General features: G+C 29.6%; 2 protein-coding genes and 1 pseudogene across 2 annotated transcripts in view; 2 read left to right on the top strand and 1 right to left on the bottom strand.

The window, feature by feature from the left end:
• Nucleotides 1-20,187, top strand: part of LOC113385949 (glutamic acid-rich protein-like) — a 56,625-nt gene extending 36,438 nt beyond the window's left edge. The window contains exons 4-9 of the mRNA XM_026623770.1: nt 13,889-14,008; nt 16,049-16,249; nt 16,724-16,846; nt 17,571-17,768; nt 19,215-19,667; nt 20,023-20,187. Of these exons, the coding sequence (XP_026479555.1) occupies nt 13,889-14,008; nt 16,049-16,249; nt 16,724-16,846; nt 17,571-17,768; nt 19,215-19,667; nt 20,023-20,187 (1,260 nt within the window). The remainder of the gene's footprint in view (nt 1-13,888; nt 14,009-16,048; nt 16,250-16,723; nt 16,847-17,570; nt 17,769-19,214; nt 19,668-20,022) is intronic.
• A 17-nt stretch (nt 20,188-20,204) lies between these two features.
• LOC113385960 (endoribonuclease rege-1-like) lies at nt 20,205-22,520 on the bottom strand. Its single transcript, XM_026623781.1, has 7 exons — nt 22,377-22,520; nt 22,015-22,125; nt 21,580-21,935; nt 21,115-21,225; nt 20,935-21,054; nt 20,479-20,586; nt 20,205-20,419 (listed from the first exon to the last, which is right to left on the bottom strand). The coding sequence occupies exons 1-7, from the start codon at nt 22,518-22,520 to the stop codon at nt 20,323-20,325; spliced, it is 1,047 nt and encodes a 348-aa protein (XP_026479566.1). The 3' UTR covers nt 20,205-20,322.
• A 1,922-nt stretch (nt 22,521-24,442) lies between these two features.
• Nucleotides 24,443-27,936, top strand: LOC113385971 (annotated as a pseudogene).
• The last annotated feature ends 29 nt before the right edge of the window (nt 27,937-27,965 follow it).

Genomic DNA, 27,965 nt, shown 5'->3' on the forward strand with positions numbered 1-27,965 from the left:
TAATTCTTGAATATCAAAAAATGAGCGAGATAAACTATCGGCATTCGTATTAGATGATCCAGATTTATAAATTATATCGAATTCATATTCTTCTAAAGAAAGCCTCCAGCGCATTTGCCATGAATTGGATCTTTACATTTGTACAAGTAGATAAGGGGCATGTGATCGGTGTACAATTTGAATGGTTTTCCATAAAGGTAAGGTCGGAAATGTTTTATGCTCCACACGATTGCTAAAAGTTCTTTGTCTATAGTAGAATAATTTTTTTCTGCGGGGTGCAAGGTTCGCGATGCATATGCAATTGGTAAATCTTTTCCTTCGACATTTTGAGATAGAACCGCGCCTAATGCAAAACGCTTGCGTCCGTGGTTAATGAAAATTCTCGATCGAAGTCGGGATACTGGAGTAAAGGTGGATTTATTAGTTTTTGTTTAAGTTCATTAAATGGAAGTTCACACTCTTGGGTCCAATTAAATTTGGCGTCCTTTTTTAATAATTCGGTTAGAGGTAATGCAATTCGGGAGTAATTTTGTATAAATTTGCGGTAGTAACCGGACAATCCTAAAAATATTTTTATTTCTTTTTGATTGGAAGGAGTGGGAAAGTTTTTTACTGAGGAAATTTTATCAGGATCAGGAGACACACCGTGTGCACCGATAATAAGGCCTAAATACGTAATTTCGTGTTTCAAAAAATGACACTTATCGGGTTGCAACTTTAGATTGTATTGTCGTAATTTTTCTAGCACTTCTAGTAACTTGGTATTATAATGTTGGTGGTAATGGGAAAGCGTCCAATTTTGTAATTGCGTTTAATTTTCTGAAATCGACGCATATCCTCCATTTTTTATTTCCGTCAGTATCAAGTTTTTTGGGGACAATAATTAAAGGAAAATTCCAGGGACTTTGCGAATTTTGAATAATATCGTCTGCTAACATCTGTGAAACTTGTCGGTGAATTTCTGTTTTATGAGCGTGCGGTAATCTGTAGGGTTTTATGTATATGGGTTTTTTGTCATTTTCGACGGGGATACTATGAGTAAACGTATTTGTATATGTCAGTTTGTCGTTTTCTAAATAAAACAGATCATGAAATTTTGTACAAATATTTAAAATTGAATCTTTTTCGAGATTTGTCATGTGATTAGTTTTTATGCATTGTAAAACTTTTTGTACTCTTTGTTTCTTGTCATTGTCATCAATTGTATCGTTGTAATTTACGTTATTGAACAAACATTGAAAATCGATTGATTCTTGGTTAGATTTGATAGATTTATTTTTATTAAGATTTATAGAGTCGATTATATCAAAGTTGCTTAATAACTCGAAGTTTACGTCTTTTGAATTAAGGAATTGACGATCTGACGTAGGATTAATAACATTATAAAAAAACAATTTTCAATAGGTTTTACAATACAGTTAGCTAATATCAATCCGTTTTCATGTTGTTTTGAAAACATACTGCTTCGACGTTTAACGCAGTTTCGATTTTTAATGTTGTTTCGGATCGAGGAGGGATTAAATGTTTTTCGAAATTAACTAAAGAGGTTGTAAACTCTTGGTTATTGATTTCTAGTGAAAATAATTTAGAATGATAATTAATTTTTGCTTTAAATTTCAAAAAAAATCTTTACCGATGATTCCTGAATATTTAATTGGAAGATTTGATACAACTTGAAACGGAAATTCTGTATTTTGTTCGGAAAATTTAAAGTTAATATGAGAAACGCCATGGGTTGTTAATGAATTTGATGTTATTCCAATTAGTTAAATTTTTTATCTGTGTATACAAGAGTTTCTTTATCAATGTTATGAACTTTAATTAATGATATGTCACTACTGCTGCCTATTAAAAAATTATGAAAAGTATTTGGTAGCTGTGTAGTTTCTAAAATGATTGATTCATAACTGTTCGGAAAATTTAAATTTATATTGTTACAATTGCTATTTACATGAATGCCCGTCCCGGAACGGGCTCTGGCGAGTTTTTTGAACTTGAAGAAGGTGTATTCGATTGGATTTCATTATTTTCAGCTATCGGATTAGAATTATTAATAGATAAACAACTTTCCTGTTTTATTTGCGGAACCATAGAGATTTGAGTTTGTTGGAAAAAGTTTTTACGATTGGGGTGTCTACATTGATCAATCGTATGACCGAATTTTTTACAATAATTGCAAATTATCTGTGAATTTTTATGTTCGGCTTTGAAAAAACAATTACCACTGCTATGACCTATTTTATTGCAAAAGTCGCATGTTAAAATTGAGGATGAATCGGTATCTTCGGCAATGGCAAAGTCTATGGCGTCATTTAAATTATCGAATCTACAACATTTTACTAAATTTTTCAACGGCATTTTCAGTCCATTGAGAAAAGTACTGAGAGCCATTTCATTATAAACATTTTGTAAATTATCCGCGACTGTCTGATCGTGTGTATCACAATCTTTATCATAAATTCTGTACAATAGTTTATTAATTTTTTCACTGAAAGATTTTACCGATTCATTAGGTTTTTGTTTATAATTTAGCAACTCTGCAAGAAGGATTGATACAGGAGTTTTTTCCGTATATTCTTTATATAAAAATGATTTTAATGAGCCCCAGCAAGAAATTTTGTTACGTATTATTTTTATTAGTACATGAGGTGGGAAATTACTTTTTATGGTTAAAAATAGTTTTTGTGATTCACTGGCCTTTAAGTTTTCATGCAGTGAATCACATACATCAATAAAATACGTACATCAGTTTCGTTTTCAATAAAATTCGGTAATATAGCTAAGGCTAAATTTAAATCTAATAAGTTTTCATTCAAAATTGTAGATTGGTTCTCCATCTTGAATTTGTAATAATATATGAATTTTCTTACTTGAATTCCTTTTGATTATGATAGAGGGTTTTGTTCATCTTGATCGTCGCTCCAGGGTTGTAGATTTAAGTCCTGATTTGGTCCCACGTTTTAAACTTCAAAATCTTCCACTTGTTACTATTCTTTTTATTATCTCCCAGTTATTATTTTTTATTATTTTTATATAGATTTTGATGATTTTGATCGATTTATTTGATGAGCACTTTATTTTTGTATCACTTGATAATTTTAAGAGTTTGGTTATTTTTCACACACTTTTTGTTTTAATTTTTTTAATTTATTTTATTAGTTTGTACTCTTATCTCGGAGTTGGATTCGATTAAGCTGCCACCAAATGAAGAGACGTTAGTAATGAATTTACTAATTAATGATTAAATGTAACCAATTTTTAATAACTTCTTGAGTAGATTGGAGTTTTTTTTGGAATACTTAACGACGATAATTGGAACATTTGTAGCTCTTCTGGAAGTGTGTGAAATCAAAGAATTTATTTAGATACAAAAATTTATTTAGCGCTTTATTATAATATTTTAGTTGTTACTTGTTAACTAACTTATAATTTTACATTTTTAAAGTATTTCCAATATTTCCAGTTTTATGATAGCTCGCCGAGGGTACATGAGCTATCATAAACTTTTATTAAGGGTTGTCTTGCAGATGTACAAAATATTCGCAACATTTACCGCTACTTGGGATTATACATCGTTCGAATGAATTTACTTATGACTAATATTTATAATTATAAAGAACACAATTCTCAACAATATATATATATATATATATATATATATATATATATATATATTTAAAGTATTTTTGACTTTGATTAAAACATCTAAGACACATAAAGAAAGCAAGAGCAGCTTGCTATATATGCATTATATTATATATAAATTTGCATATTTCAATAGGTGCTAATTTTATATTTTGTAATAAGCCTATTATACATATTTTTATACATATACTTACGCGTAGAATATCATATATAAAAATTTTGTTTGATATTTCATTTGTGAGCTTGAGTTTCCTGTGGAATGCATACACATTGTTTTGTCTTGATGTTTGGTCAGTTAACATATCTGATTTCGAAGGGGTCTTCCTATGTGACGGCCTGTTTTTTAAGGATATTTTAGAATTTTTTTTCTATGATCAGTAAATAGCTAGAGCTTCAAGTTTTTTATCATTTATTAATACATATTTGGGGTCTTCCTATGTGACGGCCTGTTTTTTAGGGATACTTTAGATTTTTTTTTCTATGACCAGTAAATAGCTAGAGCTTCAAGTTTTTTATCATTTATTAATACATATTGGACAGTATAAATATAAAATTTCAGCTAAAAAAATTTAGTCCAACTAGAGTTACAGCGCTCTAAACACCCCCCTCAAAAAAAAGAGCTCCCACTGTCTCCACGATTCCGGCTGATCGGCTTATCTGACCAAAAAAAATAAACGGCGTGTTAATTTGTAGGCTTAAAAGCACGGAATGAACTGCAATCAAATGAATATAAAAAAAATTGGTTGTTTTATAGACATTTGAAATAAAAGTTGCAAATTAGGCGTTTTTTTTTGTTTTTTGGTATAAATAAATCGAAGTTTTCAAAATTTTCGATTGATAATAGTTCATTCCATGCGTTTAAATATATTGAGTGTGCCCTGTAAATTTCAAGTAATTCGGTCCAGCCGTTTCTGAGATACAATGGAGACAAGTTTGAAAAACACAGTTTTGAAAAACGCGTTTAAAGATAAAATGATCGTTGTACTATATACTATATGTATACTTTTTAAATGGCTGTAACTCAAAAACTATTTGAAATATCGATTTGAAATTTTAATATGTTATTTTAAAGGTGTAATGTACCGAAATATGAAAAGAAAAAAAAATCGATTTTTTCAACTCATCACATAGGAAGACCCCCTTTTATTCAATGCGGATTTGGGCTTCCAATTCCGTATTGAAATCTGAATACCGGTATTCGATATTTGAAATTTGTAATACCGAGATCCCGGTATTAATACCGGTATTGCCAATGAAAAAAATATTCTCTAGTTTATTGAATTAGTACTTGGTATAATGTATTTAGGCTATAATCAAATCCTAATTACATATGAACAATTTCTAAGAATCTGCAACGTACGCAATAGAAGGAGGTCATCCACCACCGAGACCAATATTATCATTGATTTATCAAACTATTTATCATTCCATGATTTGTCTTAGTGAATTGTCGTTATAATAAAATAATAAATAAATACAAATAATTGGCAGGAAGATATACAATGTAGAGAATTATATTGTGGCGATTGTATATTATGTTTAAAAATTGATAACAAATTATTTATGAGGATAATGCACGTGGACGAATAATAATTTTAATAATACATATTAATATTTACAATATAATTATTATTATAGGTAGCTATAGTATATAATAGATAAACAATCGCTTTATCTTGCCAACATCGCCGCTTGCAGATGTGTCATACTCGGCTGAGCCGACATACACAGTGCAAAACTTGTGTATGAGTATTGCGTAAGTTCATTTTTTTACGAAATACTGGTAATCCGAAATACCGGTATTTTTGTGTCAATACTGGTATTGAATACCGGACAAAAATCGTCCGGGATCCCGGTTTTTGGGATTAAGGAATTCCGGTATTGTTAGCCCTAGTGCGGATGTCGACTAGGGCTTACAATACCGGGATTCCGGACCATTTTTGCCCGGTATTCAATACCGGTATTGATATTAAAAATACCGGTATTTCGGGATTACCAGAATTTTGTTAAAAATTGAACTTACGCAATACACATACACAAATTTTTCACTGTGTATGTGTATCACCGACTCAACTCAGCCGAGTATGACACATCGGCAAGATAAGCGATTGTTTATATATTATATACGACCTAATGAATGGAACCCATTTATAAAAATTATTAGTCGTCCACGTGCATTGTCTTCATATCTAATTCGTTATCAATGATTTTTAAACAAAATATGCAATTGACACGTTATAATTCTCTATATTGTATATCTTCCTATCAATCATTCTTATTTATTTATTATTTCATTATAACGAAAAGTTACAAGTCAAATCATCGAGTGATATATAGTTTGATAATCAATGATAATATTAGTCTTGGTGTAGGATGACTTCTTTTTCATGCGTACGTTGCATATTCTTAGAAATTGTTCATATAAAATTGTTTTATTATTTATTAGACAATCAGAAAATACAATTATTTTCTATAAGTCTTTGTGATGTGTTCATATCTAATGATGATAGTACTAATTCATATCGACTAATAATGTACTCGGATTATTTCTTCATGAAAATTGTGCCAACAAGTGTAGGAATGAGAAAAAGGTTTTCGGCTTGTTATATTTGTACTAAAATTCGGTCCAAGCATACTCACACGTTTTCTTTGTATCTATCTACTCCTATTCTCTATGTAATAAAATAATTAATATGTATTCATTTTAGAACAATAATAATCTTAATATGTCAATATAACAACTGCGGTAAATAACAATATGACTAGTAAATTTTTCATTTATAATACCGGTATTCCGGTATTACAAATTTCAAATATCGAATGCCTTAATGTCGACGTTTTGTCAACTTCCAATTATTGTTTTCTTCTAATAATTGCAATTTGGTATGTGAAATATTTAGTGTAAATATTAGTTGTTGTACCAACAATGAACGGAAATAGCATTTGCATCGTTTTGAATATAGATACTTCTGTTATTTATTTCAAAAACATCAGAAATATGTGTTAGTTCTAAAATCTGTTCTGATATTCCTGAACCCAGTGCTCTTCTAAGGCAACCCACGAAAGCAATTCCCCAATTTATAATCTGGGGTGAAAATCTAATATCACTATACTGATTGATATCAGGCTTTGAGAGCTGAATCGAACCACTGATTTTTGATCCATGTTCTTACCACGGTTTGATATAATGTTTTGAACACATTAATTTATAACAATTAAAAATAACAATTTGGTTGCATTTTTAGGTGATTTTGATATCTATTGTAAGGTATCGAATTGAAGGAACTGAAGAAGTTATTCTTTCTGATTTTTGAATTCTCTGAACAATCGACAGTAAATATTTATGAAGTCGAAATAGTTAATAATCAATTGAATTGCTCAAACAATTTACATAAATATACGTCGAGCAATTATTAGTAATAGCCAAAAGTGCGTACTTGCTTTTGTTTGAAGCGGATCGGCGGATTTATTGATTTCATATAGAAAACTTTAAAAATGATTTTCTTACAAAACATTTTCTTCTAGTAGAAGTTCCTTATTCGCGGGGTTATACTCCATATATCGAATATTTATGTGGCATATTATATAAGAAAAATAAATAAATAAAAGTCATTTTTTATATTATTTATTTTTTTGAACATTTTGATTAACTTTAAGGTAAAACAATGGTTTGAATAACTTTGTAATATTCTCTTCAAATCAAACTTAATACTCAGCAGCCGTAACAGTGATCTGTCTTTTACAAATAAGACTTCGTTCCATATATGGATCATCACATAGGAATCGCGCAGAAATTTGTCATTTTTTAAATCTTCAGTAAGATTTTTCAAATTAAATGTCACGTTTCTATTGTTTGTTGAAGCAGTTAATGATCTACTTCAATTGACTGGGAACGTGGGTTTTATGTCGGTTTGAGTCAAATTTTACTAAAATTATTTTGAAGTAAAACTTCTTTAGGCGCGATATGGGTGTAAAAATTTCTTTAGGCTACACGGGTGTAAATCCGTACAAATGCAACGAAAACGTCAACGCGAAGTTGAACACTACGACGCCGTAAGCGCTGATGTCGCGAGTATCCACTCCCGTCATGTCATGCGTAAGTCGAGCGCTAAACCCTATATGAACTTGCATTAACTGAATCACGTTTTTTATGTTATGTCCTCATGAAATAAGACTTTTCTTAGAGAATAAATGTGTCATGGAATATAATAAATTTATACTGAATCTCGTTGAAGACAAAATAATATCTACTGCCACGGATATTTATGTAGGTTGCCATGCGACAGATCAACAATCATACATTCGTCAGCAGTTTCACAAAAATCGGTTATTGATACCGGGGGTTTGCCGTATGAAATAATTTTAGTTCTGAATAAATTTTACATTATAACAACTAATATTGATGTAAGTGAAGCTTAGCTAATGGTTGTGTAGGAAAATTAGTGTACATAGAACGTGGCGATAATGATGAACTTCTACGTTTATGGTTTGAATTTCCTGGTAAGAAAGGTAACAAAATAAGAAGAAAGCTGCACATCATATTCAAACTCTTAATATTAGTAGGACAGCTGTGCCGATTCTCAGGAGATCTTCATCTATTCCAATGAATAGAAATAAAATCATATTTGTCAAAAGAAATCATTTTCCTTTAGTGTCTGCTTGTGCACTCACAATACACAAATCACAAGGTGGTACTTTTGATAAAATTGTATATGAATACAATAAAACACATAATCAGCAGCTTCTATATGTTGCATTATCACGAGTTACCAGTATTAATGGATTGTTCATCATTTCATAAAATTTTATCATGGAAGAAAACGGCCAGCAGGATTAATGAACTTAAAAACTGAATTCCAAAGACTTTCAACTTGTAGATTAATAACACAAGAAGAAAAATAGAGTGAGATAATAAGTTTGAACGACATTTCATTGTTTTCCTTTAACTGCCAAAGTTTACGAGCTCATTTGCCTGATCTGTAAGATAAAGTGCTACAACGTTGTACGTTTTTGTTATTTTCGGAAACTTGGATTAATAATGAAGAACGAATTGATATTCAGAACTATTACTGCGTTACTCAATACAAACGATCAAACTCAAGAGCAGGTGGTGTAGCTGTCTATCATTCATGTTCAGATACTCTTCATAATGCCACTCCTATGCAGTTTCTTGCGCCAACAATATTACTGGATATTCCTAATGAAATTACACAAGTAGGTGATATTGCAGTTGTCCGCTGTGTGAACACTCAGAATCAAACATTAATTATAGTCGTCCTTTAAATTTCTCCCAATAAAGACATATCAAATATTATTAAATTTCTTCATCAGCAGTTACTTTATTTTTTTAATGAATTAATTGATTTTTTAAATAATAAATTTAATTTAACAATGAATAATTTTCCATTTGAATCAACCACAAGATATGGCACGACAATTGATGCAGTTTTTTCCAGAAATGTACATAGTTTACAAAGCAAAATTTATGTTTCTCATCTTAGTTATAAACAACCTATTATATCATATATGAAATATGATAGCAATTAATCTATCGCTGTTGTTTTAAACTGTGTTATTGATGTTATGTGATTATTAATAAATGATTTTTAAAATTCAAATATGATGTTTTTTATTTTTATTTTAATTGCCTACTCATACAATATTAAAAGTTTTACTTCAATCGCGTGTGATCCTTACGCGCACTCTTTTTTTTTATTGGGTAATAAATAAGGTTTATTATCATTGTGTTTATGCATTATCAAAATCATCGATAGCGGTGAATTCATTTGGCATTGGAAATGATGGCATATACAAAGAATATTGGGTTCGATATTTGTTGGAATTCGCAAATAACAAAATTTTTAGTCGCGAATATATAGGAATTGAGTCGCTTTTTTTTGTCCGTGAATTGCCAAATCGAACACGAAGGAAACGCAATTAAGGGGGTGTTCTAGTGTAGAAATTCAAAAAAATCGATTTTTTATGTCATATTTTTAAAGTTTAACTATCTAAGAATATGGGTACGAGAAGGTTTTTGAAAATTTGAATTATTTTCGGAAATATAGGCATTTTACTGACTCGGTCTTCATACTGGTTTGGCTTCACGCAAAACTTTAAATGCGTTTTTCTCAGAACTTACTTTTTCAGTACTCTTGTCACGATTTCTAGAGTTCTACTCGACTAATTTATTTGAAATTTTCAGAGAGTCTTGTTTATAGATCTATCTATAATCTGAACTAGAATCATCCCTAAATTCTTATTTTTACTATTTTTAAAAAATTCGAGAAACTCAAAAAAACAGTAAAAAAAAATTTTTTTTTTTCAAATAGTCGCCAATTTGTGAAAAATTTTTTTACTCATCGCTAGTTGGCCGATTGCAACATCATTATAGATTAATAATCTTTTTATTTTTTGCATTTCCGATGGCTAGGAGGGCTGAAATCATGTCAAGACTGAGGTGCCAATTTTTTGAGACCACCGATTTCATCAGCTGCCAGTTTTTACAATTTTCAACTTTTTTATTTTTTAATTTTTGTTTTGTATTTTAATAATATTAATAAACAAGTCGTAAAAAATGGATAGTAAAAACATTCATTGCTTTCTTTTACGACACTTTAAAAATGACCTAAAATTCATCGCTCTACACTAGAATACAGGGGCGTAACGTGCCTTGGTGGGACCCCATATCAAAATTGGTTTGGGGGCCCCCCTAAAGATTTTTCATAATTTAAAGAAACATAAAAAGATTAATAAATTCATTTAATAAAATTAAAAGAACATTTATTTATCAAATTTTCAAATATACATCGAATATTATTCTTAATATTTTACAAGTAACTAAAATTAAATATTCACTCTCTTGCCTTTTTATCCGCAAACTGATTTATTAAGTCATTTATAGCTGATGATGTTTTTAGTTTTATAATGTTTCTGCCTCTATGGACAATAGAGACAGGTCTGATAGACGTTTCTGTTTTATTGATGTTCTGAGGTAATTTTTGATTAATTTTAATTTTGAAAAACTCCTTTCAGCAGTTGCGGTTGTAACTGGAAGGGTCAAGAGTAAAATGCAAGCTGTTATTACATCCGGAAAACTGGATGCAATATACTATTAATCTACATTTAGTTAAATCGATTCCATATTGATTAAATATATTCAAAATTTCAATTTTAAGTCCTTCGGCTCTGCTGTCAGATACTGCTACAAATCCCAAAAATGATTCACAGATTTTTAATTCTTTAGGCACATTATTACCATCTGCTATCGAGATGTATCGGAAAACCAGAGAAAGTTGGTCAATCTTTGACAAATCTTGCGTTGTATCTAAATTATTATGGAAACGGGGCCTTTTTAATTTCTGAAATAATATTGTTCCTAACTGCGGTTCCTAACAAACTTATAATTTCATTTTGGATCAAAGGGCTTAAATAATTTATTGCTCCCGTTGGTTTTAAAAGAAGTTCTTTCAAAACAGCATCATAATTCGATAGCAAACGCAAAATTGACATAAAACTTCCAGAATCGGAGTCATGGCCTTTTAAAGGTAAATTGCAAGATGCTAATGTTATTATAACATTACTTATACGATGCAATACATCTTACCAAAATGTAATTTTGCAATTAATTTCACTTGACAATTGAGTATCGATAGTATTTCCTTGCAACCAATTATTATGAGAAAGGGGCGCATTAATATGCTGCTGTGACTTTTCATGTTCAAGTAAAGTTTGTGTAAAATTGCTTCTAATAGAAACACCGTTAACCCATGCAGAGGAGTATGATTTACTACGACAATCCGCTAATAACCAACAAAAGTGACAGTATGGTTTGTTTAAAATATTAGAATAACATAACCATGGTTTTGAAATCTTTATGCCTGCTTTATTAGTATATAAATAATGATAAACAGAAAAAGAACGGTTACAAAATAATTCACAATCAACTGAAATATGTGAATAACCCCCGCTGTCTTTCAATATATAAAACCTTCGACTAACTCTGGCAATTATCATATGATTGTATTTTTTCTCACGTCTTTATTTCTGTACCAAATGTTGTACTTCTTGTCCATTTTGGGTCAGTTGTAAAAAATATTACTTATTAAAGAAATCCCTGCTGTTCGTTCGTCGCTTGTCAACATATCATTGTATTTTGGGTACGCATAACTGAACATTGTTTATTGAGGGTTTTTCATTGATTATTGAGGGTTAAACGGGGAAACCCCGTAGGCAAAACATGCCGATAATCGATGTAGGTTGTCCCGACAATAAAAATAAATAGATTTTTTGACTTTGTCGTTTGTGAAATAAATAAAAAGTTTTTCTCAATTCCTGTTAACGCTCGTTGGGGGCCCCCTGGGGCCCCGTATCTTTGATACGGCTGATACGGCGGTAGTTACGCCCCTGCTAGAATACCCCCTTAAGGAACGTCTACTGTATATAATATTTTAATTAATCAATTAATTTATATTTATTATCCTATCGTTATACTCTCCAAATCTATGGAAATAATTTATAATTTATTCTGTATTCTATACCGCGGTACGAATTAATCGATTTGAACTAATTCGAGGTTTTTATAGTTACCATACAACGCGATTGCCTTCCGTAAAATTGCACTGATTAGCCAGTGTATTAGTAAGTTAAATTTAGTTTTTTATATGTCAACTAAGATTGGATTTTAAAGAAACTTTATTAAAGTTTTTTCAGTAGTTGAGTTTTGTTAAAACATCTTAAATATACAAAGAAAGAGAAGCTTTACAATACACAAATCCAGTATATTATATATACTTTTGCATATTCCTTTCATATATTATTTTGCATATTTTATATTTCGTAATAAGCCTACTGTATTTTTATGCATCTACTCGTAGAATATACATGCAAAATTTGTTTAATATTTCATTTATGAGCTTAAGTTTCCTGTGGACACATTGTTTTGTCTTAAGAATTTGTCAGGTAACATATCTGATATCGTCAATACTATTCAGTTGGGATGTTAATGCTGTAAGAAAGTGTCAAATTTCGATTATTGTTTGCTTCTAATAATTGCAATTTGATATGTAAACTGTAGTTTACAATGAACATTTACAATCAATATATTGAGTGAAAATATTCATTGTTTGCACTAACAATGACCGGAAAGAATATTAGCAAATTGTTTCCAATGTAGCTGCTTTTTATTCTAACAGCTGTCAGAACTAGGTGTTCTATAATCTGTTTTGATGTACATTTCAACCCAGAGTTTCTAGGAGGCAACTCAGTGGTTGACCAATTTCTTTTCGATGAGATTATATTAGATTATTTTCAATATAGATTTGAATATATACTGCAAATAACCCTGAAAAGCTGATTTCACTTGATATCATATTTGAGATTTGTAGTGGGTCTAATGTCTTATCATTAAATATATCTAAGATTGATATAATAATGTTTTGAACATTTTAAAATAACAATTGATACCATTTTATTTGGTTTGACTATCACCGTTTTCAACATCTATTGTAAGATATTGAATTGAAGGACACTGAAAAAATTGTTTCCTGATTTTTGGATTTTTTGAACGAATTGTGTGATCGAATCTTGGACAGAATTTGACCGATATTAAGAATTCAACTAAGTAAATTACTAATTGAATTTTACAATTTATAAAATTGAATGCAAGCGAAAAATATGATATGATCATCAACATCTAATTATTGTTATTAAATACTGAAAAAAGACAAACTTCTATTAGATCTCTTCAAACTTTAATCTAACATCATTAGCATCTAATCTTCTAATCTTAAATAATATCCATTATTTAAGACAAGGAAATGTAAAGTTAGTTATTATGCTCAAACAATACACAAAATATCCATCCATCGTGCAAATTATCAGTAACAGTAACAGCCAAAAGTGCGCAATTAATACTTACTTTATTATTATTCTATTATTAAAAAACCTTTTGAAGCGGGTTGGCGGTTCTTCTTATGTACATCATTAATTTTTGCATAACCAATTAATATTACGAGCTTTTATTAATTAGCCGGACTCAATAAAATTTGTCGTACGATCACATCAAGCATTTCTTGAACATTTGATGTGGTTGGAGAAAGTAACTTGATAGCTGAAAATTTATAATAAGTACCAAGACTCAAGAGTATTCTAAGTAATAATATACACAAAGACGTAATATATTTGAAACATCTTATAATTTATGTTTTATTTACTACTTTCAATGTGTTTTTTTATTCCATTCCAGTATCGGAGATCTCAATCAGAAGGTGTTTCATGTATCAGTAGCTTAGGAGCTGAATACGAGCAAAGGAAACGAGAACTCTTACTAGCACGCAACAGGGACTACAAGGAATATTTGGCGAAGGTATAGTTATAATAAATTAGGTGTAAGTGGTATTTTGCTTTAAGACAACTTGTATGAACTTCCCGATATGTGTTTTAATAGCCTAAATCGTTAGAAATTCAGATATAATTATTTAGATATTTTTAACTATTTTGAAAATGAACATTTTGCATTTATTAAAAAATAGTGAATGCAATTTTCAATAATTATATTAATTATAGTGCACAAACGCGTGCTTGCAAGTTCTAAAACGCGGGCCCATTATTACCAATTTTAATTGATTTATATAATTCAACCAATTTTGTAGGCCTCTACTATTTTAGGATTGCTTATATTTATATTTATATTTATATTTATATTTATATTTATATTTATACAAGGCTAGACTACAAGGAATATTTGGCGAAGGTATAGTTATAATAAATTAGGTGTAAGTGGCATTTTGCTTTTAGGCAACTTGTATGAACTTCCCGATAAGTGTTTTAATAGCCTAAATCGTTAGAAATTCAGATATAATTATTTAGATATTTTTAACTATTTTGAAAATAAACATTTTGCTTTTATTAAAAACTAGTGAATGCAATTTTCAATAATTATATTAATTATAGTGCACAAACGCATGCTTGCAAGTCCTAAAACGCGGGCCCATTGTTACCAATTTTAATTGATTTATATAATTCAAACAATTTTCGTAGGCCTCTACTCTTTTAGGATGTTTATAATAAATATCATTAAGAACGCAAAAAATAGTATAGTTTTATATAGCCATATTAAATTTATGTATTAAAAGTAATAATATAATTATAATAAATATAAGCCATCAGCACTATTTCCCGTTGATATCTTTCAAACGATTTTTCAATTTTCAAAATCGGTTTAGGATTTTTTGCGAAAACGTGTACAAAAATTTTTGCACCTTTCTGCTGATAACAAAGAAACGGCTTGGTCGATCATCTCGCATCGAGTTACATAGAAATTGTTTTTAATGTTTGAAGTCGGTTTATCCGTTTTTTCTTCTTTAATTACACACACATACTATTTTAAAGTTGGTCTCAAACGATTTAGAATGACTTGATTTTCTGGCGAAAACAAACCTTTTCTTCAGGAAGTTTACGATTTATTATCTTCCCGTAGGGTAAGTTATTGTAATGGGCCGAAAATCGAAATTGAAAATTTTTACATTTCTCGTTTTGAAGGTTTCTGAACATTTTGGCATACCTCAGAAAAAATGGATGTGTGTGTGTGTATGTATGTATGGATACAAATTTCCAGTCACCTTTTGGGCGCACGGATCAACCGATTTGAATGGTTCAAAAAACATTAGATTCCTATCGATAGGAAAAAGAGCTGATTAGTTTTTGGCAAAGGCAGGTCCAGCCGTTTCGAGGATACGGAGCAAAGTGTGCAGAAAATAGAAATCGACTTTTTGAGAGAACGGTGTATCCGATTTGAATGATCTAAAAAACATTCAATTAGTAATGATTGGGAGAAGTGTTTATTAGTTTTTGGCAAAGGCAGGCCCAGCCATTTCAAAGATACGAAGCTAAATATGTAAAAAATGGCAGTTTTTAAGAGAACTAAGCGAGCGATTTGAATGATTCAAAGAACTTTATGCTAGTCTTAACAAAATAATTGATTTTGAAAAAAAAAATTTTTTTGTTTCAATTTTTTTTTTTTAATTTTTTATATATCGAAAATAATTCAGATTTTATTTTTAATTCTGACTATAGTTCTAATAAACTTTAAACAAATAATTTCAAGTTTGCAATTCAGTTCATATAATTCTTATAAATATTAGATAATGTTACAATATTTATAATAATCTATTTGAAAACATTCAGTAATCCTCGAACATTTTGTTACGGTACGGGAAGTTCCAGCAATTTGCCTTAAGGCACGATGCCACCCACACCACTAGTTTGAAATTTAATTAATGATATGAATAACATAATAAAATCCATTAATTTTTTTGATAACGTTTTTATTCCTGATAAATGATTCACTATGCACTATGCTATAAAATAATAATAATAATTTGCTTTAAATTTCTTATATTTGTAGCAAAAATCTTTGGAGCAAAAATCTAAAATAAAACGAAAATATGACAGTGATTACGCCGACTCTGATGCATATAGTACATCAGGCTTTACCAATGCGACAGCTACTCAGACTCAGACCAGGAATAGATTTGAAACGCAGGAAACGAGTACCCGTCAGAAGAAATGCACAATCGCTGTACAAACAGAGCCATTACGCTCGTTAGTATGTAATGTGATATTTCTATACACTATATATTTTCTTAAATTTAAAAATATATATTTTTTATATGTCAAACATTTTACATTTAACAATTATTTTAAACATAATTTTATACGGAAAAAACATTCTTTCTTAGATGAAAAATATTTTATAACACGGTGGATCTTTATATGACAATTCTATTTTATTTTTTTTTTCTATTTTATATTTCAGTTTTAATTGTACATATTTTAAAAAAAACTACAAAAGCATTTTGTATTTTGGACCAACAATTTTTGTCCGCATTTGTCTATTTTCTAATGCAATACTTATAACTTACATTCGTTTTTGCAATAAATAGAATGGTAAATAAGACTCACTCCTAAAACGTAGTTATAATACTCCATTAATATTCGAACTCTTAGTGAAAAAATTGTATTTTTACTTATTTGTTTCATGAATTTTTATTTAACAAATAATTTAATTTCACTATTTCAGACTTTCAACGAAAGATCTCGCAACAGGCCAGCATATCGTAATAGGAGCCTAGATTTAATATCTTTCGGTGGAGGCGATTCTCATGATAGGGAAAATGATATAGATGGTTCCGAGCAATGTGATGTCAGTTTTGAGGCCAATTCATGATGAACGATCGTTGATCCGGCATCCAAAAGCTTTATCTAAGAGAAAATGATCGAACAACTACGTTTTCTTACTATCCTAGCTTTGGAGACTCTTTTGAAACGCCAGAAGAAAGAAAATTCGTTTAGCTAAGGTAACCAATACAAATCCTAAATCAGGAACGCGTGGCGTTATGCAATCAGGAAAATTGCTGAAACTTTCTAAATCAAAGTTTTGAATCCAAGAATTTACTTTAAACAAAATATAAGTTTAGGTTATATATAAAATTTTATTTTTTTATTTTTAAAATTCTTTAACAGCGATCAGAACTTATGAGTTCTATGAGCTGTTGTGATCAATTATCTTACAATTATTATAGATGGCAACTCAAACAGTTGTCCCATCTCTATGTGCTGAATTATTACAATCGTTGTAATAGTGATGACTTTTTTTTTTTTACTTCCAAGTGGCATGTTGCCACTACAGCTATGCCCACGAAAGGCCATTTTCACTTGAAATCATATTTGAAATCTATGATTTCAAGTGAAAATTTGGTATCAAGCTGCTTTGATACCGAACCGACCGAGGTTGGATTCGAACCCGGGACTAGGATTTACTAGCCCACGTTCTTACCACGGGACCACGGTCGGCCATATATAAAATAGTTATAAGTTCTATAATTTGACAAAGTACTGGAATCTAATAATATTTTTAATAATGTAAGGAAGAAGCTAGAAAACGTGAAATTTACCAGATGGAATTGAGTGAACAAATAAGAGAAAAACGCCTGGAAATGGAAGCCAAGCAGCGCAAAGAAATGGAGGAAGAAGAAGCGTTGGCTAGAAGGCTTGAAGCACAAATTCAGAACATGCAGATGGAGCGTGATCTGGAACTTTTGTCACAAGAAAACAGAAAGGAAAAGGTATGAAAATATACATATATGTGAGTTAATGTATGAAAGTCAACAATAGTTATAGTAAAAGAATGACAACATTTTAACTTCCCAAAGGAATTGTTTGTTTTCGGGAGAAAATCCGATTTGTTAATTTTATATATTCCCGGCGATTTAAGTCATTCTGAATCCAATGAGACCAAATTTGGAAAATGTGTATGTGCGAGAGAGCCGATTTTTACGGCTGAACCGGTTTAAAAAAATTAAAAGCCATTCGATGAAACTTGATAAGCACTCATGTTGCTTAATATTTAACTTCGCGTAGAGTAAGTTATAGTAATCGCAAAAAAATCGAAAATGAGAATTTTTGCATATCTTTACGTTTCAAAGATTTCTGAACATTTTTGCATACCTTATATTAGAAAAAATTGATGTATGTGTGTGTATATGTGTGTGCGGATACAAATTTTCGTCGACGACTTCGGGAACACTGATCAACCGATTTGAATAATTCAAAAAACATTCGATTCGTTTTGAGTGATTCAAAAAACATTTTATTTGTATTTACGAAATGAAAGATTTTATCAATTTTTGTGTAGGCAGGTCTAGGGGTTCTAAAATAATCATTATAGACATATGCACATCAAATTATCAACTATTCTATACATATTTCAATAATAAGAACCAATTTTATTTCAATTTTTTTGGGTTTCGTACCAAGATTTTTAATTTTTAAAGTTCACTTATACGGTTCAAACAAATTTCAAAATCTTCAGAAAAAAAAAAAAATTCAAAATTTTTAAAAATATACAAAGTTTTGTACTTAAAATATAAATTTTAAATTTACAATTCATTTTAAAACTGTATATATTTCATATGCGTTATTCTACATGTAAGAAATATATCCTCAGATTCGGGATTTCTCCTTAATGTAAACATTTTCAAGTGTTTTGAATCACAGCATATTATATGAACGAAGAAATATATAGTAATTATAATTATCTTTTTGAAAATATTAAAACAATTGTTAATAATCATTGGTTTATTGTTTTTTTTTTGCTCGAATATTTAATTATGGTACGGGAAGTTTCAGCAATATCACGAGTTTATTATTTATTCGTTCGGCCAAGCCGTTTTTTTTGTAATTGTTGCAAAAAAATTCTACGTTTTTAATGGTACTTGGAATGGCGATAGACTATAGACTACCTAGTCTTAATGAACATAGTAAAATATTATAGTCCATACATACAGTTTCTTTATAAAAATTGATTAATATTTAGATTATGCGGCCGTGCTTTTAGAAAAAACGGCATATATGTATTCGGCATATATTTAGTTCGTTATTCAATAAGTTGTAATTGTGCAAAATTTAATAGTTTACAATATACAACTATATTGTATATTAAAAATTAAAAATGTAATCTTTTGCATGCTTGATGAAATATTTTTTAAGGTGTAAATTTATTTTTTTTACAGATGAGAAAGAATTCTATAAGGTTCAACGAAAGAAAGAAACAGCTCCAACTAGAAGTTGAACAAGAAAAAGAAAGATTACGTCAAGCGCGAAAATCATGTCCCCATAACACACAACAACCGACAACATCTTTTGTTCCAACGAGGTCTAAATCCCCTCCTATACCGGCTTTGAAGAACAAACTTTTACCATTTTCTACAAATATTGATTCTGATTCTGTCTTTGCAAATTCACTAACGAAAGATACAGAATCTCTAGCAGAACAAATTCATAAACTCAGTATCCCAAAGTCAAAAGAAATTACATATAAACATTTTGAAACTAACAGTACAATTAGTGAAGATTATGCGAGCAAAGTTGCTTCATGGGATATTTCAAATGGTTATCGAGATGACAGGAATGACAATAATAAGAGATCAGTTCTGAAGACAGTGGTAGCCGCAGTAGTTCAGACAGTGAATTTACAGGAAACAAGAAGCAGAGCTATTCTGAGGTAAATTATCTTTCATACAAATATATCATCTTTCCTCTTGACATATTTGGAAAATGCATCTACTTGCTATCTTACTAACTCAATATAATTAAAAACAAATATCATACTCAAAATAACATGTATTATATCAAGAATTTTTTAACATAAAATTATATAAAATATTTCAATTCATAATTATTTTTATATATAATATTTTTGATAACTATGCATACACATGTACAAAATAACTTTATTCAGTACAAAGGCATTTCATACACAAATCACAGCACTGACTTTAATTTAATACATAATAATGCAGCAATATTATTATTTTCCAGAGTTCTGTTAATGAAGACGATACTCACGATGATGAAAATTGTTTAACTAAAATACTTTCTGATGAAAAACTAGCTACAAATAGTATTTTAACACAGCTTGGCGCAATTAGGCGCCAGTTGCAAATGACTCAAATAGAATTGGATGAACGGCAATCGAAGTCATAAGTGAATTTGTCATTTTGAACGCTTTTATTACATATATATAAATATTTTCAGATCTATATAAGATTTTAAAAATCTTCAATTGACTAAAAAATTTAGTATCAAAAATGTATACGCAAAATCATGTTAAACAAAATATTAAAATCGTAAGAACGCCTCTAAACGTGGACCATGCCTTCCTAAAGGATCCATTGGAAACATTAAAAAATTTTGTACCCATGTAAACATCAACAGTCTGTGAAGAAAATAGGTTTGCATAAAATGTGAATAAACAGAAAACAATATTATTTTTACCTTTCTTCAATTGTTTTTGTCCAAGCAGGATTCTCATATAATAAGTCTCGATAATTATCATTTGAAACTATAACACCTTCAAATTCAGCGGCTGTTTGTATGATGTACCTATTTTCATAGTTTTATTCAAATTAGAACAAGTTTTAATTAAGTAAATAAAAACATTTCATAACTTTAATTTTAACATGTCGATTATGTTCAAATGGTACTCTATAACAAAAATTTTTAAGTTTAATAAAATAAAGAATTTTTTATTTCTGTCTTATCAATGATCAAGCAATGAATTCTTCTTCGAATGGAATATTCTTATAGATCAATTCTTTCAGAAAGTATAAAGGACTGTAATTTGAAGTGTATAAAGCCGTATTGTTTTACTTAATAAGCATTCTCTAATTGTATAACTTTATAATTAATTTATTTCTTAAATGATACTATTTTAATTAATAATAAACAAACCTGTCATCATAACTAGCTACAGTTTTTCCCCTAATTTTTCTGGAAGGAGTGCAAATAACTTTGCCTTGATTTTCCAATTCTTGCAATCTTTTGGGATTCGATGAAAAATTTGATGCAAGCCTACATAATGAAATATAGTTCAATCTCAAAGTTGATATTGTTAAGCATACAATGAATTACCTGAAATGGGGTATGAAAACTTTCACCATGTGTCCTCGCTTTTCAAAATAATCTATACATATCTCTATTCCTTCCACAGAAAAATCTCTGGTTCCTATTGCTATTCCATGTCTAAAAAAGAATTATTTTCACAAAAACACCTTGAAATTCTAATTTTCATTATATATATATATATATATATATTTTGGCATATATTGATTAGTGTGAAAGTTTATACAACGTGCATTATGCCCTAGCATAGCAAAATACTCAATTAAGCTAACATGTACCGTTATTGCTATAATCAGTGAAATCAATTTTACCAGTTAAAAGGGAGGATATATTGATTTTCATTTTCTAACTACAGAGTAAAGAGTTGTAATGACACTCAATGCTACTTATACTTTTAGAAATAAGCAAAAAATGTCTCACACTGAGTCAAATGGCCAGCCAATAATATTCACAAAAGCAGAAAACAGTACATACTGCATAGCTACATTGCTTCCATCTACAATTATTGGCCTCAAACCAGTCTTATGTTTGAATACAACAGGATTATAAACATTATACCCTATATTGCTGCTAGAATCTCCTAAAGAAGGGATACTTTCTACAGAATTAATATTTGGTCTTTGAACTTGCGTACTTTCAATACTGCAAGTATTTTGTGTCTGAGGTTGAACAGATTTCTTCCTCAGACTTTCTTGAAATATTTTATTTTTTGCTCTTCTTGGCAAACTCTTTCTTGTTTTTATAATATTGGGTTTTATTTTATCACATGGTGAGTCTTGAATTACTATTACATCTTCAAGTTTGGGTTTTTTTATTATGTGTGCCTGATTCTGCATCAGAATTATCACATAAATCAATAAATGAGGGAATTCGCTTCTTTCTCTTTTTTGAATCAGTATTTGGCAATACGATATTGTCTATTGAATCATCAATAACTATGAGACTATCTTTTCTATTGGCATTGTTTTTATTGGGTGTAGAACCAAATATGTTGGGATGTTTTGGAGCCCCATTGGCTGTCTGCAAAATAATTTTTGTATCATAATATACTCAACAACAAGTTTAAAATACACACAGAGATAAAGAACAAGTTTTAAAAAATATATTACACTTCTATTTTGTAATTTTTTTGGTCACCATTGGATTGAATATGCTTATACAAAATTAAGAACATAGTTTTATTATACAATATATGCTTGCCTTTTTGGTAATATAGTTGATAAATTGCAATTTTCTAAACTTTTGGTCACTTGACATTGTTTATTAGTAACCTTGGTACTTTCTACAATTACTATATCACTTGAATCAGAAAGGATTTCGTCCTCTGAATCTACAACCTCAAGCAAAACATCATCACTATCATTAATCTTATGTGGCACTACGTTTTCTTTTTTAGATTTCTGGTTATTTTCCATTTTTGTTACACTTTTAACGGACCATGCCTTTGGTTTATTTCATAAACTTTTGTATTATATTATAAAAGTTTATGGCTTATTACCTATTATCTTTGTATTTCAACAATACAATTATTAATTTAGACACAAAATTATTTCAAATACAATGCAATTAAAATAAAAACAAAATTCTATGCAAATATAATTTGAAAACCATTTGCTAAGCAAACAATTGCTACACTAAATGTCATTCTATTGTCTAACACAGTCCAATAGAGAGCGGGAGTGTGGTGAGTGTCAGAACGAGACAAAAACGGACAAAAGTTTTGTTGGTTTGGTATTGCGTGTCTAGGCTTCCATCTCATGACATAAATCATGGCGCGATTGTCAACATTCAAAACCTCTTGTCCTGGATTTTGTGTAATGTTAATAATGTTAATAAATTATTATATTGTTTAGGGTTAATAACTTACTTTGAATTATTAACTTCCCGAAGGAGGAGTTTATGTTTTCATCAAAAAATCCGATTTGTTAATTTTATGTTTTCTCGACGTTTCAAGCGATTCTGAATCGAATGAGACCAAATTTGGAAAAAGTATGTGCCCAAAAATGGCTGGACCGATTTCAAAAATTTAAAAACCATTTCGATGTATCTCGATGAGGACTAGCGTTTATCAATTTTGCGCGACGATCAGCCAAGCCATTTCTTTGTAAATAGCAAAAAGTGAAAAAAATTTCGTCCACGTTTTAGCCCGCAGTTCTGAATCGATCTTGAAAATTCAAAAACCGTTCGAAAGATATTAGTTGGGAATGATATTGATTAGTTTTAGGTGAAAATCTACCGAGCCGATTTCTTGAAATTCGTTGTTGAGAAAAAAATTTGACCCGATTTTTATGAAACTTTTTTTAATGATATATATCATGGTCTTATAGAACTTACTGAAATATTACGGCCTTACGACTAGTAGTTTAATTTTAAACGTTCATCTAAGTTTAAGAAAATGAGTAGTTTTTTTTGGACGATTTTACTTGGTATAACGATAGAGTACTTGGTTTTAATGAACATATCAAGCTATTGAAGTCCTATGGAAACTGGTTCAATTATAATAGTTGTTGATTTCTGAAAATTTACTTTTAGAAAATACTCCGTGCCAAAGTGTTCGTTCGATTTCAATTATGTGTAATAAATCCACTGGAATACTTTTAATCACTCATAAATTAATTTATTATTTACATATTATTACACATATCGGGAAGTTCATGTAACTGGCCTCAAGGCAAAATACCAAACCAACTAGTTTAAAAATAGTTAGTGCTCGTGAGTGGCGTTAAACGTACTTTTTTTTTTAATTTTTTTTAATATTAATATATATATATATATATAATTATTTCATATACTCAGTCAGGCAGAGTTGCCTGGTATGAGAGATTATGAAAACAGTTTTCATATAATATATAATTTCATTTGACTATAATATCTATTTCATTAATATAATATTATATATAACTAAAAATTTTCAAAGTAAACTTAAAACGGTGATTCTGAGCAAAAAAAGTATAGTAATCTCTACCCTGATTTTAGGTTTAAATTGATCTGGAGAATTATAGCAAATAACTTCTTTACATGCGTGAAAAATATTATATAAAATATTGTAATTGAAACCATAGATAAATAAGAATAATGATTGTAACCTTGTCAATTAACTATTGACTGTATCATTAGTTTTTAATGTTAATTTTATCTTACCGTTAACGTTAATTACCATCTTATAGATCATTATATACTGTTCGTTTTATTTATATTTTGTTCGTTTATTCATATCCAACATTGTTCCAATTAGAATCCGACTAACGGAATATTCTCGTGTGCTTGCACCCTTAAATTCAGCGAACAATTAAATTTTCTGTGAAGTGGCTACGCTGTTGCTTCATAACCTCTTAAATCCGTTGCTCATAATTAATCAGTTGATAATTATAATTTTCTTGATTACTAAATTTATATTTTTAGAATTGCCAAATTAAGTATCAGCCAAGTTAGATTAAGCACAAATATTTTTTTTATAAATGTTCAAACATGGTTCCAGATAATTCAATTGTTAAACGCTTAATTATTAATTATGAAGACAAATCAAGAAGGTTCAATCAAACTAAGAAAGATTATTCCCGACAATTTTGTCATTTATATACCGCTCGTCTCAAGTTAATGCAGGAAAATGTCTTGAAAGAAGTTTATAAAAGATTTGGTAAGAGTTAGCGGTGTTTGTTACTATAGTTCAATTCTATTCTTATCTTTTTTTTAAATAAATAAGGTAACAAGTATCCTGTCAAGAAGCTGAGTGAAATACATGATGTAGGAGAAAATAAATGTATTTTAGTTGGAACACTATTTAAGCACCAGGAGTTGAAACCAAGTATCTTAAAAGAAGTTTCGGAAGAAAACAAACTAATTCCTTTGCCAACCAGATTTAATTTTGTTGATGATGACGATATATTGATCTTAGAAGATGAGTTAAATAGAATTAGATTAATTGGTGATATAGATATACATCAAATTGCAACAGGTGTCGTTTGTGCAGTCTTAGGTAAATTTATTCAAGTCCAAAATGAAGTATTAACATTTTAATAATACTTAAATTTAAAACTTTACGTTTTATAATTACACACATTTTCATTAACTACATAAGAGTGTTAAATACTAAAAGAAATAGTTATATAGATATGACATTTTTACACTTGATTATGAAATTTGTTATTCATTTCAGGTTGTGAATGTGCTGATGGAAAGTTTTTAATAGATACCATTATATTTTCTCATTGTGAAAGCATTCGATCAATGATCTTGCCAAAAAAAAGTACAAATCCTCAGATTTTATTGCTATCTGGATTATCTTTAAGTCCTTAACAGATAACACTTTGTCTCTTCATATATTTAATGATTGGTTGTCTGGGCTTATCGGTAATGGTGAAGGAACGCCTCTGGTTAGAATTATAATTGCTGGTAAGATTTTTCAGATTTCTTAAGTATGCTATATATTGCTTTATTAATATACTTAATATTATATGGTTATCAAGTTATTTTTTTTAATTCAGGTAATTCAATCAAAGGCCAGAATGACGTAAAACAGAAAAATGCTGAATATAAGCAAAAAAATATTGAAAATATTGGCAATGATATTAAAATTATACAAAATCTTGATGATTTTTTGATGGTATGTGTATCTCCATTTTTGAATAATACTATTGCAAATGCTTTGCATATGATTAATTTGTTTTCGATTTAGGGCATTTGTTCTACTGTATCAGTTGATATTATGCCTGGGGAATTTGATCCTAGTAATCATATGCTTCCTCAGCAACCACTGCATCATTGTTTATTTCCAAAAGCTCATGTGACAGGCTCACTCAGTGCTGTGACAAATCCTTACCACTGCAATATTGATGGTGAGTATATAAAGGCAGAATATAAAAATGCATTGTGACCATTTATACTTGTTTATATATGATTGTGACATGCATTGGAACCCAAACCTACCAGTTTATTTCATTTTGTAACCACACTCATAACTTGAAGGGATTGCATTAAATCGTTGTGGTTTCTATTTTTTTTTTTAATAATACAAATAAACCAATTAATTTAAATATTGTTATTTTCTATCCATTTGTTCGGATGTATTTTCTTTTTATTATATTGGCCATTTTCATGGTATTGAGCTTTTACACGTAATGGTTGCTACCCCTGGTAGAGGGAGTAGCGGAGATTTTAATAGGACTGATTGTACACTTCTAAAAGTAAAGTCCGCTTAACAACGTGTTTAATAAGTAATAAATAAATATATCTTCTTTCATTATAACTTAGTAACAAATCAGTGATTGTTATAAGAACTGCAACAAACACATACAAATACAAATCGAATCAGTGTTTAATACAGTCCACATACAAGGGTTAAATTATAACTCAACAGCCTGAATTAACAAAGGAGAGTTTACTAAATTTCATAAATACGTAACGTAAATACACCATTCATGATATTGCTGAAATGCTTTCGACATGTTTCATTGAACAACACCCGTGCTCAAATTGTTACAACTTTTATGGTGCTGCTTATAGATTATGATAAGGCCCTCAGCTAAAGTTATACATTTTATCAACTACTTCTATTTAAACACAGTACATATCTATAATGTGCCATGCTCTAACTTCCTCATATATTTCAATAATTTCATGCCTTAATTCAAGCAAGCATGGCACTTTATTTTGGACTTGTAGTTATAAAGCTAAATATTTTCTGAATGCAGAGAAAGCAAAAATCGCGAATTCAACGTATATGCTATTTATGTACTATCACTATCAATATATAGTTAAAATTTCAAATGTTAAAATAATTCTCAATATATTTGCATGGATGAATCGGTACTACACAATTAATATTAATATTCATATAAAATTGAAATGACTAACTATAAAACAGTTTACTATCATAAAACAAATATATTTTTATGCAAGGAAAATCATATATTAGTGATTTTCATTTTGCAATTAATATTCGTATACAACTCTTACACGCCGCTCTTTTGGCGGCTCGTATCTCGAAACGCTCGCATGTCGAGTCACTCATTAGTCGTGGTACCAATTTAATTAATGAGAAGCAGAAGCATAGTCTCTTGGTGAGGTCCCATATCAAAGGGATGAATGCTTTTAGGGTCTCTTTGGAACAGTGAAGATTTCTCTCAAATAAAAAATCCATAAAATGAAAAGAAATACTTATTTATCATAATTAACTTTTTAATATAGCATCAAGTTTTGATAATGAAAATTTTCCATAAACAAAATTTATTAATTATGTATAATTTTAAACTGTAGGCTGCAATATTTTGGGTTCATCTGGACAACCAATTCAAAGCCTACTAGCTTATACCAAGATTGAATCTGCGATTGAAGCACTTAAAAATACTGTAAAATGGCGTCATATGGCACCTACGGCGCCTGATACTTTGCCTTGTTATCCATTCATAGAGAAAGATCCATTTATTATCGAAGAATTGCCTTCTATATATTTCGCAGGCAATTGCTCAGAGTTTGCTACTGATCTGTATGAAGGTAAGTAAAATATAAACTATAATATCTTCCTTGTTAAATAGAAAATAAACTGCAGTCTGAGTCGGCCTTGAAATTTTGTAGTTGCATAGGAATAATTTGTATATACATGAACGTTTTGTTTTGATGTTACTATCAATTTAATCATAATCTTAATTTACATAGTTTAGTGAATTATATTAATTCTAAATGTAGTATAATAATACAGAATAATTTTCAGATGTATCTGGTGAAAATGTCAGACTTGTATGTGTTCCTGAATTTTACAAGACTCAAACTGCAGCTTTGATCGACTTAGTATCTTTAGATTGTTATCCTATATCATTCGCTGTAGACTCATAAATATACTATAATATTAGATCACAAATATC

The sequence above is a fragment of the Ctenocephalides felis genome, unplaced genomic scaffold (genome assembly GCF_003426905.1).
Source record: "Ctenocephalides felis isolate EL2017-DRISC unplaced genomic scaffold, ASM342690v1 CF-g0.4_SCAFFOLD_00845, whole genome shotgun sequence".
NCBI lineage: Eukaryota > Metazoa > Arthropoda > Insecta > Siphonaptera > Pulicidae > Ctenocephalides > Ctenocephalides felis.

Coding starts and splice junctions, on each gene's coding strand:
- LOC113385960 (XM_026623781.1), bottom strand. CDS start 22,520: ATGGAAAATAACCAGAAATCTAAAAAAGAAAACGTAGTGCCACATAAG. Junction 22,126..22,376: donor TAATTGTAGAAAGTACCAAG/GTTACTAATAAA, acceptor ATTATTTTGCAG/ACAGCCAATGGGGCTCCAAA. Junction 21,226..21,579: donor GGAAGCAATGTAGCTATGCA/GTATGTACTGTT, acceptor ATTCTTTTTTAG/ACATGGAATAGCAATAGGAA.